The following is a 19,149-nucleotide window of genomic DNA, read 5'->3' as shown; positions in this document are numbered from 1 at the left end:
TGTAGAAAATTTTTTAGGAACTAAACAGGACCTAAATATCCAAATCTGCCACTAAAAAGCTCTAGGTAACCGCCCACTATTTGTGAGTTTAGGTGTATGGTAAATCCTTACCGATTGCCCTAGCAATAAAGAACGCAATATACATTTTCACTGGTTTCCACCTAGTATCCTTCAAATTTTAAACTCGTTCGGTTTTCTTCAAATTCGGTAAAAAAAATACCGGACGACTGTGCACATGTGAAATAAAAACACGCACCGACGCACGTGGGTAGAAACAGGCAAAATTGGCAAGGCCGGAGGCCGCGGCCAACTACCACGCGTGAGGCAGGCACCAGGCAGGCGCCCACGGTATTCTTGAATTAAATGGAAAAAAAATTGGGTGTGAAACGACCCCAACAGAAGACGGAGCAGCAGTAGAGTCCTCCACTCTTCCTCCTCCGTCTTCCGCATCGCAATCCTCGCCTCGCCCGCCCATCTTTATTTATCCGCCGGCCGGATTTCCAAAGGGAATCAAGCGAGGCGGCGAGGACGAGCAGTTGGGGGATCGCTGCACCCGGAATTCAGCCAGAGGCTTTGGGACCCGGGCAGGGGCGGAGATGGCCGTGGACCACGCCGCGGCGGAGGTGGACCACCTCGCCGCCGAGAGGGCCGCGGCGCGCTTCGACGTCGAGGCGATGAAGATCGCGTGGGCCGGCTCGCGGCACGCCGTCGACGTCGCCGACCGCATGGCGCGGCTCGTCGCGTCCGATCCGGTAAGCGGTTGCTTCCCTCGATCCCCTTCTTCCTCTTCCCTGATCCCCCCAATCACGCCTGCTGCCGCATAGATCAGAAATTCAGAATCGTATGCGCCGCCTCCGCTCCGCGTCCTGCTGCTTGCTTGCGGCGTCCTGCATCTGGCTAGCTCTGCACTTGCCCCGGCGAGATCCCTCCACCAACTTTTCAGCTCCGCGTTAGTTGACTTCATAGAATCCATGCTTTGCCTTTTCCGTTCACGCTAATTAACTACAACTTTCACTTTGTAAAATAACATGACCCTTTGCATCTGATTTCCCTATATTCTATCTGTGCCAAAGGGGGAAAAGAAGCAATCAAGCAAACGGATTTCGCATACCACGGTTTACCCGCTAAATTCAGCTTTGAACGCGTCACCTCACCCGCTTTTCCTTACATTATTAGGATTTATGAATATTCTTAGCTCCACTGCTGACTACCAATTTTCTCAGTGCTTCCCTATTCTTTATCGTTGGTCATCTCACGATTCTGACTCAGACCATAAACTTTTGTCTTCAACAGTAACTAATGTGTCGGCTTATTCCTTCCTTTTAGATACATGATTGTTTTCCGGTTTCAAACTGGATATTAGGCTCCATGTGTGTTGCCCAAGAAGGCAACAGTAAGATTGTAACAGTCACGCTAAAGGCTAAAATTGAACCAAACGAACACCCACCCTTTGGCTCTATCATGCGTGTGTTCATGACAAGACATTGCATCAAGAAACATGTTGCTTCAGGCAACTATTAAATTCCCTTCTTGACAAGTTTTCACTTACATTTGCACCTGCTTGATGCATAGGTCTTCCGCAAGGATAACAGGACCATGCTCTCCAGGAAGGATTTGTTCAAGGACACTCTAAGAAAAGCAGCCCATGCGTGGAAGCGCATTGTTGAGCTACGTCTTACAGGTCCCAAGTCAACTTATGGATTACCAACCAAAGATCTATATTCTATCGAGCCATATTTCTACATACAACAGCCTAAACTGATGTTCTACTGCCTTCTGTTGTGGATTGACAGAGGAGGAAGCAAGTCTGCTGAGGCAATATGTCGATCAGCCTGGTTATGTTGATCTGCATTGGGTACGACTATCAATTCTTTATTGCATCAAAATATGTTCTGATCATACTATGAGAAGCCTTTGTTGCCCGTGTTGTGTGCTAATGTCTTCTGGAGCTAGTACTAATCCTCAGCATATTGTTCTTGGATTTATGTAAAAAATGGCCTTCCTTTTAATAAGAAACTAAAATAAGGTTCACACTATTGGATAACAGATAGTTGCTTTGAAGAAGCTTCATCTATATTGTTAACTTAAGAAAACTATGACATCTTGCAGGGCATGTTTGTTCCTGCTATAAAAGGGCAAGGAACTGAGGAGCAGCAGAAGAAGTGGTTACCTCTGGCTTACAAGTTCCAAATAATTGGGTGCTATGCTCAGACTGAACTTGGTCACGGCTCAAATGTTCAGGGCCTTGAAACAACTGCTACATTTGATCCAATGACTGATGAATTTGTCATCCACAGTCCAACTCTGACCTCCAGCAAAGTAATTTTTTTATGAATCACCTGCTGTCATATTGACTTATTTAAAGGATTTATTATTTTCCTTTTCCTTTTTTTAATGTTATGTTAGCCATTTATATCTTCTTAAAGATCTTCTGCCACAATTCGTTACATGTTTCCTTCATGTTGGCAGTGGTGGCCTGGTGGCTTGGGGAAAGCTTCCACTCATGCAGTCGTGTACGCTAGGTTGATAACCGAAGGAAAGGACTACGGCATACATGGTAGAGTGTTTGCTTTTTGGTTACCTTTAAGTGCTCTCTTTCTTTGTGACTTATGCATGTCCTGGTTCCAGGTTTCATTGTGCAATTGCGAAGCTTGGAGGATCACTCCCCGCTTCCTGGTGTTACCCTTGGTGATATTGGTGGAAAATTTGGTAGTGGTGCATATAACAGCATGGACAATGGTGTTCTGCGATTTGACCATGTGCGCATCCCAAGGGATCAAATGTTGATGAGGTTTGCCCCTTGGGTTATTATGCTTCGTTCTGTCACTTTATCGATTATTTTTTTAGGCTAACCCTCTTCAAACCTGATGTTATTACCTTTTCTTTCTAGACTTTCACAAGTTACAAGGGAGGGGAAATATGTTCAATCAGATGTTCCAAAGCAGCTGCTTTATGGGACAATGGTTTATGTTCGTCAATCAATTGTGGCAGATGCTTCTAAGGCGTTGTCCCGTGCTGTTTGCATTGCTGTACGATACAGTGCCATTCGAAAGCAGTTTGGCTCTCAAGATGGTGGCCCTGAGACTCAGGTATGTTAATACTGAGCCTTTTGTATTGTCATTTATTCATTTTCTCTGCTAGTTTTTGAACAAATTTGTGAATCAACTGCCAGTGCTACTGCCTACACTTAACATGTATACTTTCTTCATCATTTGGTTATCAACAGGTGACTAATGCATTCAAACTGGTTACAGGTTCTTAATTACAGGACTCAACAAAGCAGACTCTTTCCATTGCTGGCTTCAGCATATGCATTCAGATTTGTGGGTGATTGGCTCAATTGGCTTTACACGGATGTCACTCAGAAACTGGAAGTTAAAGATTATTCAACACTGCAAGAAGCTCATGCCTGTACTGCTGGTTTGAAGGCTGTGACTACATCTGCAACAGCTGTATGTATGATTAATTAATTCCAGTGATTCTTTAGCTGTCCACTTTTTAATGGTTTATTAATGTTTGTACTGGATGGGGTATATTCATTTGTCCTCATTGACTATAATTTACAATTAGTTTGAAGCAGAGTTGGATTAATAATGGTTATTCCCTAGTAGTATAAAGTGGTTTGTAAAACTCTTCCCACTACCAAAAGGGCAAATGTTGCCTTTGTCACTTGGATCTTTCTTAGGTATTAGTAGTTCATAACTCATAAGCTGGAACCACGTGTTACCCAGACTGTCACTTGATACGAATCATTCATTGATTTACCTGTATTCCTGAAGCTCCACTCTATTTTCCAAAAGAGTAAATTCTTGCCTGAAGTTTGAGCCATATGCATGTTCTATAATGGTCTAGTCAGTATGTATAACAAAAGATGTCTGACAATTCATTGTCCTTATGGTAACTCTTCTCTGCTATGCAGGATGCAATTGAAGAATGCAGAAAGCTCTGTGGTGGACATGGTTACTTGAACAGCAGTGGGCTTCCTGAATTGTTTGCCGTCTATGTTCCTGCATGCACTTATGAAGGAGACAATGTTGTTCTGCTTTTGCAGGTTTGTATGGTTCTGATGATACTAATCAACAACAGTACTTTTGGCTACTGTTATTGGTTGAGTATGTGTGGCATGGCATATTGTATTCCATAGAAGCGGTTTTTGCCTTTGCCTCTACTCCATTTTGGCTAATGGTATATTAATAGGCAGCCTTCTGATGGTACCTGCAGGTTGCAAGGATTCTAATGAAGACTGTTTCTCAATTGACCTCTGGAAAACAGCCAGTTGGTACAATGGCCTACATGGGCAAAGTACAACATCTGATGCAATCCAAATGTGCTGTCAAAACAGGTACTCATTTATTCCAGGCATCTTGAGTATAATGCCTGCAACGATGATGGTAATAATTCATGTTTGATGACTCCCAACAGCTGAAGATTGGCTTAACCCTGCTTTCATACAAGAGGCATTTGAAGCTAGGGCTCTCAGGATGGCGGTAAACTGTGCCCAGAACATAGGCCAAGCGTCAAACCAAGAAGAAGGTAGTATTTACATCATACAACATCGCTTTCCTTTTTTTTTCACTAAATTGTACTTGCTCGGTTCTATTTGGAATCAACTGCACTAACAATGATTGTGTGCCTTGCAGGTTTCTATGAGCGGTCCCCAGATTTGCTTGAGGCTGCGGTAGCTCACATTCAATTGATCATTGTAACCAAGTGAGTATTACTTCTTTTTCAACCTTGTTGATGAAACATGTGCCATTCCTTCCATCATCTCTTTAAAAATGGGTGACGATTCATTGCTACTCTTCTAAATGTGGTGCTAGGTTCATCGAGAAGGTACATCAGGACATTCCTGGACATGGAGTGAAGGAACAGCTCCAGAACCTCTGCAATGTTTATGCCCTCTACACACTTCACAAACACCTGGGTGACTTCCTGGCAACTGGGTCCCTCACACCCAAGCAAGGAGCACTGGCAAACGAGCAGCTGGGCAAGCTTTACGCACAGGTATGCTGGTCTCTGTTTATTTCTGCTAGTAGCATTATAGTGACAACAAAGTGTAAGTCGGTTGCTGGATGGTGACCTGCAACAGGTGCGTCCAAATGCTGTTGCGCTGGTGGACGCGTTCAACTACACCGACCACTACCTGGGATCGGTGCTGGGGCGGTACGACGGGAACGTGTACCCAGCACTGTACGAGGAGGCGTGGAAGGACCCTCTGAACGAGACGGTGGTGCCAGAGGGGTACCACGAGTACCTCCGCCCCTTGCTCAAGCAGCAGCTCAAGCTCTCAAGACTCTGATCTTACCGGCAACCTCCAGGAATTCACAATCACCATGGTGGTGGTTCTCGGAGAATCCAGCACTCCCTCCTCTGAATGGATTAAATACCGGGTGAAATAAGCAACTCTCTTCTTTGTCAAAGCCACGAAATATACATGTATACCTTAAGTGAGGATCATATCAGAGGTACATTCGATCAATAAAGAGAAGCGGGAGGTTGAGCGTATCTACTCTGTTGCTAAGTATTCTACGTAGTGTGATTAGTAGAATATGTATATGGACAGGTGCGTGTAGTTGATGAAGTTCCATTTGTTTGCCGGTATCTATTCGTCTTGTCACCAAACAGAGATTAAGGTGGTACCTACAACCTTAATTTGCAAAATTGTTCAAGCATTATTTCCACGTAAAGCTTTCAACAATTATTAAGCCCTGAGTCTTTTTTCAAAAAGGAATAAGTTCTGAATGCCTGTTCAAACACTTGAGGAAGCCACTCGTGCCAGCTGTGTCAGTGCGTGGAACTGTTGCAATTCCCGCCACCCGTTTGAATTCAGTCTCTCGATTCTTTCTAATGCAAGGAGTTTTCTGGTGGCGATTCCACTTGTCTCCTTCCGCTCCAAGGGAGAGGGACCGCGGGATCGCCTTTTGGATGTATATAGGGTAGGTAGTAATCTATCTAGATTTAGGTGTTGCTCGTCGCTGGTGGGGCTAGGGTTTGACAGGGGTTGTTCTTCTACGGTGTGTTTCCTCAGCAAGGCGAAGGCGATGGCGGCTTTGGGGAATAGCTTCTTCTGGCTTCTTTCTCGCCCAGTGGCGTCTTCCTCCCGGTGCCAACGGCGAGGCATGGGAGACTTGTATTGGAGTCCGCAACCGGTACATGTTCTCCTCTATTGGGCGGGGGTGCTACTGGCCTTCTTCTCCAAGGACGCAGAGTTGGCTGTGGGTCTTGTGGCATTGCTTGGCGGCTGGATCTAGCTTGGCCTTCCCTCGGCGACGGCGGTCATTGACGCGAGCTAAGATCCAGGAGCTGGAGGAATTGGGACGCGGCCCCAGTCGATGGGCGAACGCCGACAGCTCTTTCTGCTGCGACTCCGACAAAAGCCAAGGTGGGTGCAATGTAGCTTCTCCAATGCATGGTGGTGTTCGTCGTCTTCTTCGCCGCCTTCGTGAAGTTTGGTTGGAACAACTGTCTTTGTATCTTTTGTGTACGTGTCTGTATTCGTACGTCTTCATGTACGTTGTCCTTACTAATAAGAAATACATATACGTATTATCAAAAAAAAACTCAGCATTACTTACATTATTCAGTTACTGGTTCAGTCGTGAGGATATACTCAAAGCCTGGAAATGGGAGACGTCCAAGTAATTTAGAATAAAGGTTTGTACCCCTCCGTTCCAAATTATTAATTATTTTAGTTTTTTAAATATATTAATTTTGCTATTTCTAGATATAATTTGGGACGGAGAAAGTAGCATGCCAATGGCAATGGCCCTTTCGGAGATGACGAGGCGCAGTAAGGTCTCCTATTCGGAGATGAATCAATCATATCTCCTATTCGGAGATGATCCGGATGAGAACATGCCGGGATTTTTTTTTCGAGGAATACTCCTAGTAGGACTCTAAACACGGAGTACTCCTATATATATAATAACAAGACGTGAACAAGTTTTGAAGTAAAAAAAGATCCAATTCTGAGATCAAGCACGATTCCTGGCGCCTTCCAATTCATAGTGACAAAAGCCCAGCCAAGCCTGTCAGGCCAATAATCTCGCGCATGGATTCCACGGCGGAGGGCGCGCGCGACGCGAAACGAGCGAGACTAACCCCATCCCCACCCGCACCCGGTGACGACGCCGACCTGATCAGCGGCCTCGACGACGACGTGCTCCTCCGCGTCCTCGGCCTGGTGGCGGACGTGCGGGACGCGGCGCGGACGGCCGCGCTCTCGAGGCGGTGGCTCCGCCTGTGGACCCGAGCCCCCGCCCTCCGTTTCGCCTCCCAGCCGGTGCCCAGGGCCGCAGCTAACGCCGCCGAAAGGCGCGCCGCCGTGGACCGGTACGTCGCCTTCGTCAACGGCATCCTCGCCCGGCGCACCACCCAATCCGACGACGGCGCCGCCGCCATCGAGAGCCTGGCGATCTCGTGTAGCAGGGACGACGTATCAATCGGCGGTGCCAACTCTGACCACGATCTGGAACGACGGCTGATGATGGCGGCGTCCGTCGACGCGGCGCGAGGGTGGATCCGGTACGCATTTCAGCACGGGATGAGGTCTCTGATCCTCGACGTGCATCTGATGCCGGTGCGCCCGAGGCTCTGCGGAGAACGCGAGGATGGGGAAGGGGATGACGAGAAGCCGGCGGCGGTGCTTCTTCCCGACGACCTCCCTAGCCCCGCAAGGCTGGAGACTATGCGCCTGTCGTTGGGCGGCGCAAGGCTCCGGCTCTCCTCCGCCACCGTGAAATTCGCATCGCTCAAGGATCTCTCGCTCGAAAGGATCAGGATCGCTGACGGCGGCGGCGCTCGCCTCCTTGCCCGCCTCGTGTCGGCGGCGAGCTGCCCGCACCTGCAGAAGCTGCGCATGAGCAGGCTCCGGTTTCCTAATTTCGGCGGAGAGATGCGGCTCGAAGCCGACGCGCTCTCCGAGCTGTGGGTGGAGGACATGAGCATGATGTCGCTGGAGCTGAGCACTCCTGGCCTCCGGATTCTGCACATAGACGATTGCTACCTCGAGGTGCTTAGCCTCTCAGCTCCGAGGCTGGAACAAGCTGCCTTGTTCTTCGGACAAGGATCAGGATGGCCGCTTCGGTTGTTTCAGGTCGATGGGGATTTGCCGTGCTTGCTGAGCCTCAAGATCTGCATGTGGGCATATCGTGCTCTTGACTTCCATTGCATAGGCGAGCAGAACGATTGCTACACACTCCTCTTGAAGCACTGCAGCCTACGCACACGCCTTGAAGTCACTCTTGGCGGTGGAAAGGTATGAGTTTTTCTTTTCTTTTTGGTTACTTTTGTTGGATTTGCATTTGTTATGATGTTCAATTTCACTGATCTATTGTCTCATTGCTTGTTTTTTTTCACTCTGAGAAGAATAATCTGTCTAAGGAACACGAGGACGTGATAAAAGATAAGGTACCACACCTCCCTCAGATCACATCTCTGACTGTTAATGTTTCTGATGAATTTGAGAGGCATGACTTTGGAGCTGGCGTTGCAAGCCTCCTCACAAGATTCACCAACCTTAGACACCTCAGCCTACATTTACCCTTCTTCGTCACCCTGGTGAGCACCAACTCTAATCTCGTCAATCCTATTTATTTCCCTTTGCTTCAGATAATCAAGCCTGCCTCCAATCTGTTGCACTCTAAACCTATACATACTTTACTGCAGTACTATGATCTAGGTGAAGGATTAGATCTGGAATGTGATCACCCAGACCATTGGGCATCCTATGAGATCTCCATGGCTCACCTGCAGGAAGTAGAGCTTACTGGGTTGACAGGAATTGATTGTGAACTCTGGTTCATGGAAGCCGTGATCGCAAGTGCCAGAAGACTTCGTAAAGCTTCTATAAGTTTCAACACTGAATGTTGGCAGCATGAGTGCAAGATGGATGCATTTGAGCGTATGCTACTTGATGAAGGAATGCGGACTTCCTGTCGTGACAAATTTAAGCTCACCTGTCTTATTAATAAGTGATTAATATACATTTGGTTTCATCCAGTTTTGCTCATTCCATTTTACCACCCACTTAGCTTTTGTAAAGAATATAATATTATAATTTATGCATGCGTTGGCCCATTTGGGATCAGTGCTACTGTGCTAGCAACATAGTTAAGATACCGGAGACAGGTATGGGCCACAGCGATGTTGGGGAGCAATAGCAAGCGGCAGCAGCTAATTGCAGCGCTGCTCATGTAGACTTCCTGGAACTGACACAGTGGTTGCAGTTACCATTTTCATTTTTATTGGTTGATAAATAAATGTTGCTGTTTACCCTCCACGCCTGGCAGCTGTAAAGTCAAAAGTTTTATGAACTTAGTTTTTCCACTTCCGCTATTAGAAAAAGAGGCATTCGTCCACCTCCGGTCAGTACCAGTTGCTTTAAACCCGGTACTAATACCAATTTAGTACCGGTTCTACAGCACAACCTCTCCCCTCCCTGAGATCATTTAGTACCGGTTTTTAACACCACCCAGTACTAAATGACATCATTTAGCACCGGTTGATGTTATAACCCGGTACTAAATAGCTCCGGGGCCTTCGGCCATTTAATATCGGTTTTTAACACCACCCGGTATTAAATGATGGCATTTAGTATCAGATAGTGTTATGGCCCAGTATGTACTAAATAGTCATGGCTCCGTACTAAGGCCTCGTTTAGTTGCGGCGTGTAAATTTTTTGAAATATGATCTTTTCACATTTGAAGTATTAAATATAGACTAATCACAAAATTAATTACAGAACTCGTCTGTAAACTACGAGATGAATTTAATAAACCTAATTAATCCATCATTAGTGCATGATTATTGGAGCAATTTAGTGTCTAATCATGGTCTGATTAGGCTCATTAGATTCGTCTCGTAATTTACAAGCAAACTATGCAATTAGTTGTTTATTTCGTTTAGATTTAATACTTCATGCATGTAAGATTCCCGTTCGATGTGATAGATTTGGATTTTTTTAATTTTTCAAATAAAAAAAGCATAAATGGTCTGCCCCAAATTACTTCAAAGGGATAACATCTTCTATATACTCACATGTGTTTTGTGGGTGGGGTGATAGAAGAGACTATGCACGAGGCCATAGGTCACGGGTTCGAACCTCACGGCGCACGCACATTTATCCAGATATATTTTTTCTAAGTGGTAGTGCATTTAGTACCGGGCGCTGGGACCAGTACTAAATAGAGGACATGCATCTGTGCTGAACATCATCAGCTCTCTGTTTCTTATTTATAAGTAAAAGGTCTAAACCACTCCTATCAACTATAGCCAAATTCTAGATAACCTCCTAAACTATAACTTGATTTTGTTTACCTCCTAAACTATGTCATTTAGTTCATTTTACCCCCATAATATAATTTGTCTTTTTGTTTCTCTATACACAAGTTGAATTTTAATTTCAAATTTTACAGGATAGTAGTGGATATCACAATGCATGTTGAGAACAATGTTATGATTTTTTCATCAATATTTTTCATGTAATTTTGAAATCCAATGATTAATTTATTGTTAATTATCCTAACCTATCAAAATTATGATATATTTTTCTAACATGTTTTATGATGTCTACTATCATGTTGTAAAATTTCAACTTAAAGCTCCACCTATGCATAGAGAAATAAAAAAAGATAAATTGTTTTATGGGGTAATTTTATCCGAAATGCATACTTTGAGGGGTAAAATGAAATAATCTATAATTTAGCGGGTTATCCGAACTTTGGCTATAGTTGAGGGGTTAATTTATACTTTTTTCTTATGAGGAGATTATGCTGAAAACAAGGTACAGCAGACAAGTGTAATATATCTTTTCTTTTGAGATTAAGGACACTGTTGATGGTAACTCTCCGAGAACCTGTTCCTTGCTCGTAAAAGAACAAGTACAATCATGCAGTGAAAGTGATTTTGTTTATGGTTAAATATATGGCCCCTGGTGTCCCTCCTACGCTCACATTTGCACGTGCAGCCCCTGGTGTCCCTCCTACGCTCACATTTGCACGTGCAGTGAGAAGATGGGCTGGGTTTTTTTTTTTTTTTTTGATAACGTGTGGGCTGGTTACTTGGGTTGGGTGTCCAACGGATTCCTCCGAGCTCGCACAACCCACCCTCGCCACTGCTGTGCCCCTTGCCGGCCGGAGCTCGCGTCCACCGCGGCATGCCCTTTGAGCCCGCCGCTGTCCGCCGTTGACCTTGTTGCTCCCTTTGTTGCCAAAGCTGCTCACCGTTGGCCTCGCGGTGCCCTCAAGTTCGTGTCCCGCATGTGCAGCGTACAAGGGAGCGCCGAAGCTGATGCAGGCTTGCGATGCAGCCGCACGTACGTCCCGCAGCGCCACACCTGCGCGCTGCAGCCGCGACCTGCGCATCCGCAGCTGGCCGCCATGGCCTGCACGGATCTCGTCGCTGCCTGGCTACCGCAGCAGCCTGCACTGACCTCGCCTCGCTGCTCGCGCAGAGCTCGTTGCTTCCGCCCGGTGCACGGCTGCACGCACGCGGCTTCAGTTTCGTGCTGCTCTTGTTCCTAAGCGAGAGAGATCCAATCCCATTCGTGATTTTGGGAGTTTGGCGTGCTGCGAGCTGCTGGATTTTGTGAATGTAGTAATTAAGGAGGTGGATTAATTTTGGTGACTTGCTCTGCTATTGCTCAATGGAGCAGATCAACGGAGAAGGAAGAAGACGCGCTGCTTGTTGCTGCTGTTCAGATTTGGATAGAGAGATCGATGGAGAGAGGATTGAGGATGGTTGTGCTTCTTGTTTTGCCGATTAGAAAGAAGAGAGAAGAAATGAGGAGCTGCTACTTTGCTTCACGCGTGCCAAGAGATTAGGGACCCACCTCAGAAAACTATGGGTTGAAAGGTGAAGTTTCTAAAAGAGATGTGTTGCTATATGGTATATATTATATAGACACTTCCTATGGACATTATAGTTGAGACTGCCCTTAACCGTTTCAGATGATAGTTTGCGGTATTATCGCCTGTTGAAATTGGGGAAATTTTTCTTGGCTGGGTCAACCCCTCCATAGTCTCTTCTCTTCGCTTTATCTCTTTCACTTTACACATAGGTCCTTATAACATCACATATTACAATAATAGACCAACTCTCCCCCTCAAGATGGGCTAAAAATATTCAACATGCCCATCTTGTTACATGCCGACTCATTGTCCTTAGTACCTAGACCTTTTTGTGAGACAATCAGCAAGTTACTCACGAGACTTAACATACTTTAATCTTAAGACACCACTGTCCATCTTCTCTTTGATAAAGAACCGGTCAATCTCCACATGCTTCATTCGGTCAAATTGGACCGAATTGTTGGCTATATTGATTGCTGCTACATTATCACAATTGAGCAACATAGTCTCATTCTTCAATACTCGAAGCTCCTTTAAAAGACTCTTGAACCACATCATGTCGCATAAAGCCAAGGCCATTGCCCGGTATTCGGCCTCCGCAGTAGACTGTGATACCACTGCTTGCTTCTTGCTTCTCCATGAAAAAAGGTTACCACCAACAAACACACAATATCCAGATGTGGATCTCCTATCGTCCCTGCAGCTTGCCCAATCAACATCACAATAACCTTCCAGATTCAGGTGTTGATTTGCCATAAACCACAACCCCTTACCAGGAGTTCCTTTCAAGTATCTAAGGATTTGGTACACCACCTCCATATGCCCAGTTCTGGGATCATGCATATACCTGCTTACCACGCTCACCGCATAAGCGATGTCAGGTCTTGTATGAAAAAGGTATATCAATCGGCCAAACAACCTCTGATATCTTTCCTTATCGACAAGGTCTCCTGATTCACCACAAGTTTGGTGATTCCTGTCAATGGGTGAGCCACATGGACGACACCCGAGCATCCCTATCTCTGCCAACAAATCAAGGACATACTTTCTTTGGGAGAGAATAATTCACTTTGATGACCTAGCAATCTCAATCCCAAGAAAGTATCGAAGTGGTCCAAGATCTTTTACCTCAAAGGCTCTACCTAGCCTTTCCTTCAGTTTCTTGATCTCCTCTGTATCATCCCCAGTTATCACTATATCATCAACATATACTGCCAGGATAGTGATCCGAGAGTCCTGATGTCTGTAGAAGACTGTGTGATCTCCATTGCATTGTGAGTACCCCATATCACACACTACCCATCTGAATCTGTCAAACCATGCACTTGGTGACTGCTTCAGGCCATAGAGTGACTTCTTCAGTTTGCACACCTTCCAAAGAGTCTATTCGTTCGCAAACACAGGTGGAATTTTGATATATACCTCTACTTGCAGATCCCCATGAAGAAACGTATTCTTCACATCTAGTTGATGAAGTGGCCAACCAAAGTTGGCTGCACAAGATATCAATGCCCTTACCGTGCCCATTTTTGCTACAGGTTCAAAAGTTTCATCATAGTCGATTCCATATGTTTGACTGCACCCTTTTGCAACCAATCTTGCTTTGTACCTATCCACCTTTTCTTCATGAGTCTGCTTTATCGTGAATACCCACTTACAACCAACTGCTTTTTTTCCTTTCGGGAGAGAAACAAGTTCCCATGTATTGTTCATTTGAAGGTCAAGTAGCTCTTCTTCATTGTATCTTTCCACTTTGGATCCTGTTTAGCACACCTCCAATCCTTCGGAATAGGCACTACTTTTAATGATGCAACAAAGGTTCTATATGCAGGAGAGACGCTAGAGTATGAAACATACTTAGCAATGTCATGTTCATAGCCATAACGAACAAGAAGTTTTCCAGCATTGATTCTATGATCTCTACTTTGTGCAAGGGGTAACTCTACATGTTCAGAGGGGGGAGAAATATTACCAGCTGGGGTTGGTATGCTTGATGGAGAGGAGTCCGAGGAGAGATATGGGACTAGAGCTTAAGCTTGTTCGGGTTGTGGTTGCTCCCCCTGCTTCTTAGTCCTCCTTCGAAAATACAAAATGGGTCACTCCTCCTGCTTCTCATTCACCATCTCCCCCTGCTTCTCATTCACCTTCTCTCCAGTGGGGCACGGGATTGTCCCAACAACTACATCTTCACCATCCTCCATCTCCTCCTGACAGACAATACTTGGACCATCATGATCCCCACTCACACCTCATGAAGCCTCATCTTCCTCTGCACCACCAGCAATCACACCTCCTGAAGCCTCACTGGCAAAATCTCTTGAACCACCAAACTCATTTATAGGACACGAGATTGTCCCAACAACGTGAGTTACACCATCATTCTGCACATCACCATTGTTACCATTCTCATTCCCCTCTTCTCTACTGTCACTCTCAGTGATTGAAGAGAACTCCTCCAAGAATGGATCAAGATCACACTTATTTGTGTAGTATGGTTCTTCCTCGTGGAATGTTACATCCATACTCACAAACAGTCTTTTTCCAATGGGATCCCAACATTTGTATCCCTTTTGTGTAGATGAATAGCCAACAAAGATACACTTCACTGCTTGTGGGTCCAATTTTCCCACTGAAGGCATGTGGTCTCTGACAAAACAAACACAACCAAACACCTTAGGAGGCTCCTTAAACTCTCGACAACCCAACATGAGCTCGGAAGGTGACTTCATGCCAAGTATTCTAGATGGCATGCGATTGATGAGATATGCCGCTGTCACCACAGCCTCACTCCAGAGGTATTTAGGCACATTCATCGGAAACATTAGAGACCTTGCAACCTCCAATAAATGTTGATTCTTCCTCCCAGCTACACCATTTTGCGGTGGAGTACCAGGACAAGTAGTTAGATGTATAGTCCCATGATCAGAAGTGTATGCCCCAAAATCATTGTTCACATACTCCTTTAAATTATCAATGCAGATACTCCGGACCTTTGCATTAAATTGATTTGCGACCGGCTTATGAAAATCTTGGAAGCATAGGAGAACTTCATTCTTACCCTTGATCATATAGATCCATGTCATACAGGTATAACAGTCAATAAAGGTGACAAATCCTTTGAATCCACTTACAGATGTGACTGAACAGGGACCCCAAACATCAGAGTGTATCAACATAAAGGGTTTGCAGCTACAAAGACCAATGTTTGGGTAAACTGATCTTGTATGCTTGCCAAGTTCACATGCATCACATAAAAGTTTACTTCTGTCTACCTTCTTAAACGTATCGGGGTGTAATCTGCTCAAGCTCTCAAAAGGCACATGTCCTAACCGATGATGGAGTAGCAGGATTTCCTTCACATCTCCTTCAACAGCTGTTGTCAATGCTGACTCCTCATGATTGACAAACCACAACCCATTACGCCTAATTCCAGTCCTAATCATTCTCCCAGTCCCCATCTCCTGAAAGACACAAGAGTTTTCACCAAAAGTTACTGTGCACTTGAATTGATCAATGATAGAACTTACAGAAAGAAGATTGACTGGAAATGATAGAACATGCAAGACTGATGAAAGGCAAAGAGATGGTGTACACTCTATAGACCCTACACCATTAATTTATCGGGATGTGCCATCAGCAATTTGAACAGACTCGGAATGAGTATATGGATTGTATGTTTTGAAGGGACTAAACATGCCCGTGACAAGTTTGGATGCTCCCGAATCTATGACCCATTCTATGTGATGCCTATATGATGATGCAAGTGCCTGTGCCTGAGTACCTTCGCCCATGTGGGCGTAGTTGGCGCAATTACTAAAGTTACTGATGGCAGCTGCAGGATCAGCTGTGGTGGCGATAGAAATCTCCTCCTTCTCCTTCACCAAATCATACTCCCTATTCTTCACCAACACCTCAGCCTCCAATTCCTTTTTTTCAGCCAATGCATCCACCAACCTCGCCTCCAATGACTCTGCTATGGCTTCAATCTCCGCCTTCAAAAAACGAACCCTCAATTCCATCTATTTCCTCTTAACACTCAAGGCCTTCAATTCCTCCACCTTTGCCTTCAGTTTGCCCTCCATTTTCATCTCCTCTGCAACTTCTCCACACGGCACACCACCACCTGCTCAATAAACACAACCAGGCTTCTTTCTCCAAAATTCAGCTGCCCAAATATATCAAGTAGCACTTCACCCTTTTTCTTCTTGCGCAGCAGCTTCCTCGAGTCTCCGTGAGGCAGAGTAGCCGTTTAGCACCACCAGCACAAGCTCACGCAAGTTTGTCTCAGCAATCAACACAAGCAGGCAGGAGTCACCTCGTGGCCCTCTGGTTCAAGCACAGCAATCAGCGTCAACACAACAGTAGCCACCCACAGGACCTGCGCCGCCTCACATGCCGCCCGCCCCTAGACTTGCGCTGGCCGCCTCATGCGCTGCCCGCACACCTTGCACCACACGCGCGTTGGCGCCTCCCGCAGGCCACACTCGTCGCCTCACCTGCAGGGCACACACACGGCCGTGCGCCTCCTACGGCCGTGCGCAGCCATGCGTACAGGGCCCGCACGCCTCCTGCACCGCCCGCGCGCAGCATTGCGCCGCCTCGCCTTTGCCGCCGGCACGCGCCTGCGCCGCAGCGACCTCACGCGCCGGCCGCCGCACGAGCTCCGGCAACATCCCTAACTCTAGCTTTGTATACCATGTTGAAATTGGGGAAAATTTTCTTGACTGGGTCAACCCCACCATAGTCCCTTCTCTTCTCTCTGTCTCTTTCACTTTACACATAGGTCCTTATAACATCACATATTACAATAATACACCAACATCGCCTCTAGTGACGTATAGTGGCACCCGGCTCTCATTAAGTTGCATCCAAACTAGAGAAGGGAAATGCAATCCTTTTTCCTTCTCGACGTGGCCTAAGACTAGGGCTAGACGGCTAGCAGCATCTCTAGCGATCTTCCAATAAGGTCCTGTTTGGCAGGGCTCCAAAAGGAGCTCTAGCTCGGGCTCCACGCGGAGTCCTGCCAAACGAGGTGGAGCACCGCGGCTCCGGCGATGGAACCCGGAATTTCCGCTCTCTGGAGCGGGATAGCGGAGATGGAGCCACGAAATCATGGCTCAATGAGGCTCCGCGGAGCTCCTACGGTCATTTGGACTGTGTTGGGGATGAGGATAACGGGTACCCCCAACTAAGCTTTCCGGAGTAATTAAACCGAGAAATAATGTAAGATGGTACGAAATAACCTGGCCCAGGAATACGCTAGGTGGGCCTGGCGGCCCAACATGGGCGGAACAGCCCACTCCCCCCGAAGGGTAACATCTCGCCCGACCCCCGAAGGAGGGGGGCCGACACGACCGATCTCCGAGAGGGAGCTCCGCCTCGCCCGACCCTCCCGAAAGGGTCCCGCTTCGCCCAACCCCCGAGAAGGGGTTCCGCCTCGCCCGACCCTCCCGAAAGGGTTGACTCGGTCCTTAGTCGTGACTCTCCGGGAAATCAGGAGAGTCTTCGGTCAAAAGTTGGTCGCCGGCGTGGCCCCAGAAAGTCAGGGATGTGAACGTCCTCCACTCTTGTACGGAGACAGTGGGCGATGGGTCAGCCCACGCTGTTCGGGCGGAGATGTGGCCTTGCCACTCCGCCTGATGCCATCAACAGTGACAAAGGGACGTGTGCCACGTCAGGATGGGACGGGGTGCCATGCCCCACAGTGGATGATGTGGCTGCTAGGCGGGAATCCCGTCTCCCACGATGCTACAGTGGACACTTTGTCAGGATGAACGGACTAGACACTCCCAACGACTCATGTCAAGATAGGTCAACAGGACCCGCCGTAGAGTTAGTAGGCTGGGGTCGGGAGTCGTCCGACCCCCACGCGCCCTTCTTTTCTCTCTGTGTAGACTCTCACCCCTTGGGATATAAAAGGGGGGGGGACGTACCCCTTGCAGGGGCATCTGAACATTCGCACTCACATCCCACAACCGAACACACACACACACGCACATGCACACACACACACATACACACACACACACACACACACACACACACACACACACACACACACACACACACACACACACACACACACACACACACACACACACACTCACTCACTCACGCACGCAACACAGAGACTTGGGACTCTCGCTCCCTCTTGTAACCCCTACTGCAAAATTTGAATACAAGAGCACAAGAGCTCGAACTGGACGTAGGGACATTCAGCCCGAACCAGTATAAAATCATGTGTCTGTCCTTGTATTACCATCCGTTCCTGTGACGCGCACACAAATTTACTAGCCGGTGATCCGAAACATTGACAGACTACCTTGCCCTCGCTAGGGTCTAGAAAGAGGAGGCGCGGGCAGAGTTCGGCGGCCCGGGCAAACGCCAGGAGCCGGCGGCGCAGGCGGAGCTCGGGAGCCGACGGCGCAGGCGGAGGCCGGTAGGCGGCGGCGCGAGTAGAGGCCGAAAGGCGGCGGCGAGGGCGGAGGGCTGGGAGACGGTGGCGCGGGCAGAGGCGCAATGAGGTGGGCGGTGGAGGTGCAGCGAGTCGATGGAGGTGGCCGGTTGGATAAGGAGAGAGGAAGAAAAAAGAAAAGGGAGAGAAAAAGAAAAGGAGAAGAAAATAGGAAAATAACTAAAAAAAGAAAAAAAATAAAAGGTAAAAGAAAAATATAGGACAAAGCAATTTGGACATTTCACAACCTCAATCTAATATGTGAATCTGTTTTGCCAAACGATTTTCAAAACGGCTCCAGCTCTGCGAAAAAAGCCGCTCCACCATAGGAACCGGAGCTGGAGCCATTTTTGGAAGAGCTACAACTCTGTGAAACAGACCCTAAGTCTCTTCTATCTCCTCTCTTTAATCCTACACATCTGATTATAGGCCAGGTTGGGTAAAAAATACTTTCGTCCGAACCCAGCCCAATCCAACCATCAGGCTGGATTTTTCGATTTGAGCCTGACCAGCCCAATCCGACCAAGTATCTTTTCTTCAGCCTGAACCCTCCCAATCCGACCACCAGACAAGATTTTTCGGTCGGAGCTAATTACCCGACATGTGGCGGGTCAGGCTGGATTGAGTTACGGTTCGGGCTAAACTCAAATTTTTATAATTTTCAAATCGAATTGGGTTTTAGGTTAAAAAATCGGCCCGGAGGTGGCTTGGTTTTTATTGTAAGTCAAAATTTTAGCCCCAGCTTAGCCCATGTATTGATCAGGTCGGATCGGATTCTTTGGGTCACCCAGTCTATGATCAAGTATTCAAGTATATTTAATCATAAATTCTATGGGTAGTCTCTAT

The 19,149-nt window shown here is 46.9% G+C and overlaps 2 protein-coding genes across 3 annotated transcripts; both read left to right on the top strand.

Annotated features, from left to right (window-relative positions):
* The first annotated feature begins 350 nt into the window (after positions 1 to 350).
* LOC120702698 (peroxisomal acyl-coenzyme A oxidase 1-like) lies at positions 351 to 5,681 on the top strand. 2 transcript variants are annotated; one of them, XR_005686503.1, is made up of 15 exons: positions 358 to 752; positions 1,573 to 1,681; positions 1,794 to 1,855; positions 2,110 to 2,319; positions 2,470 to 2,557; positions 2,629 to 2,791; positions 2,891 to 3,089; positions 3,255 to 3,452; positions 3,920 to 4,051; positions 4,222 to 4,342; positions 4,423 to 4,533; positions 4,641 to 4,710; positions 4,821 to 5,004; positions 5,090 to 5,465; positions 5,496 to 5,681. XR_005686503.1 is itself a non-coding variant. In XM_039986600.1 (14 exons), exons 1-14 carry the CDS (start codon positions 597 to 599, stop codon positions 5,297 to 5,299), a joined length of 2,013 nt encoding a protein of 670 aa, XP_039842534.1. In that variant the 5' UTR covers positions 351 to 596; the 3' UTR covers positions 5,300 to 5,681. The 2 variants fall into 2 exon arrangements, 1 of the variants encoding a protein (XP_039842534.1); XM_039986600.1 differs by having other exon boundaries at positions 351 to 752; positions 5,090 to 5,681.
* A 1,370-nt stretch (positions 5,682 to 7,051) lies between these two features.
* Positions 7,052 to 8,976, top strand: LOC120701798. The gene is made up of 3 exons (XM_039985612.1): positions 7,052 to 8,257; positions 8,368 to 8,559; positions 8,668 to 8,976. Exons 1-3 carry the CDS (start codon positions 7,052 to 7,054, stop codon positions 8,974 to 8,976), a joined length of 1,707 nt encoding a protein of 568 aa, XP_039841546.1.
* Positions 8,977 to 19,149: the final 10,173 nt, after the last annotated feature.

Source organism: Panicum virgatum, chromosome 4K, assembly GCF_016808335.1.
Source record: "Panicum virgatum strain AP13 chromosome 4K, P.virgatum_v5, whole genome shotgun sequence".
Classification (NCBI taxonomy): domain Eukaryota; kingdom Viridiplantae; phylum Streptophyta; class Magnoliopsida; order Poales; family Poaceae; genus Panicum; species Panicum virgatum.
The sequence above is the reverse complement of the archived record's forward strand: the minus strand, read 5'-3'. Positions and strand labels throughout refer to the sequence as shown.

Excerpts from the sequence above, each read along its gene's own strand:
- LOC120702698 (XM_039986600.1), top strand. The coding sequence starts at position 597 with ATGGCCGTGGACCACGCCGCGGCGGAGGTGGACCACCTCGCCGCCGAG. Across the intron at positions 3,090-3,254 it reads ATGGTGGCCCTGAGACTCAG|GTTCTTAATTACAGGACTCA; the intron begins GTATGTTAATAC and ends AACTGGTTACAG. Across the intron at positions 4,711-4,820 it reads CAATTGATCATTGTAACCAA|GTTCATCGAGAAGGTACATC; the intron begins GTGAGTATTACT and ends ATGTGGTGCTAG.
- LOC120701798 (XM_039985612.1), top strand. The coding sequence starts at position 7,052 with ATGGATTCCACGGCGGAGGGCGCGCGCGACGCGAAACGAGCGAGACTA. Across the intron at positions 8,258-8,367 it reads TCACTCTTGGCGGTGGAAAG|AATAATCTGTCTAAGGAACA; the intron begins GTATGAGTTTTT and ends CACTCTGAGAAG. Across the intron at positions 8,560-8,667 it reads TACCCTTCTTCGTCACCCTG|TACTATGATCTAGGTGAAGG; the intron begins GTGAGCACCAAC and ends ACTTTACTGCAG.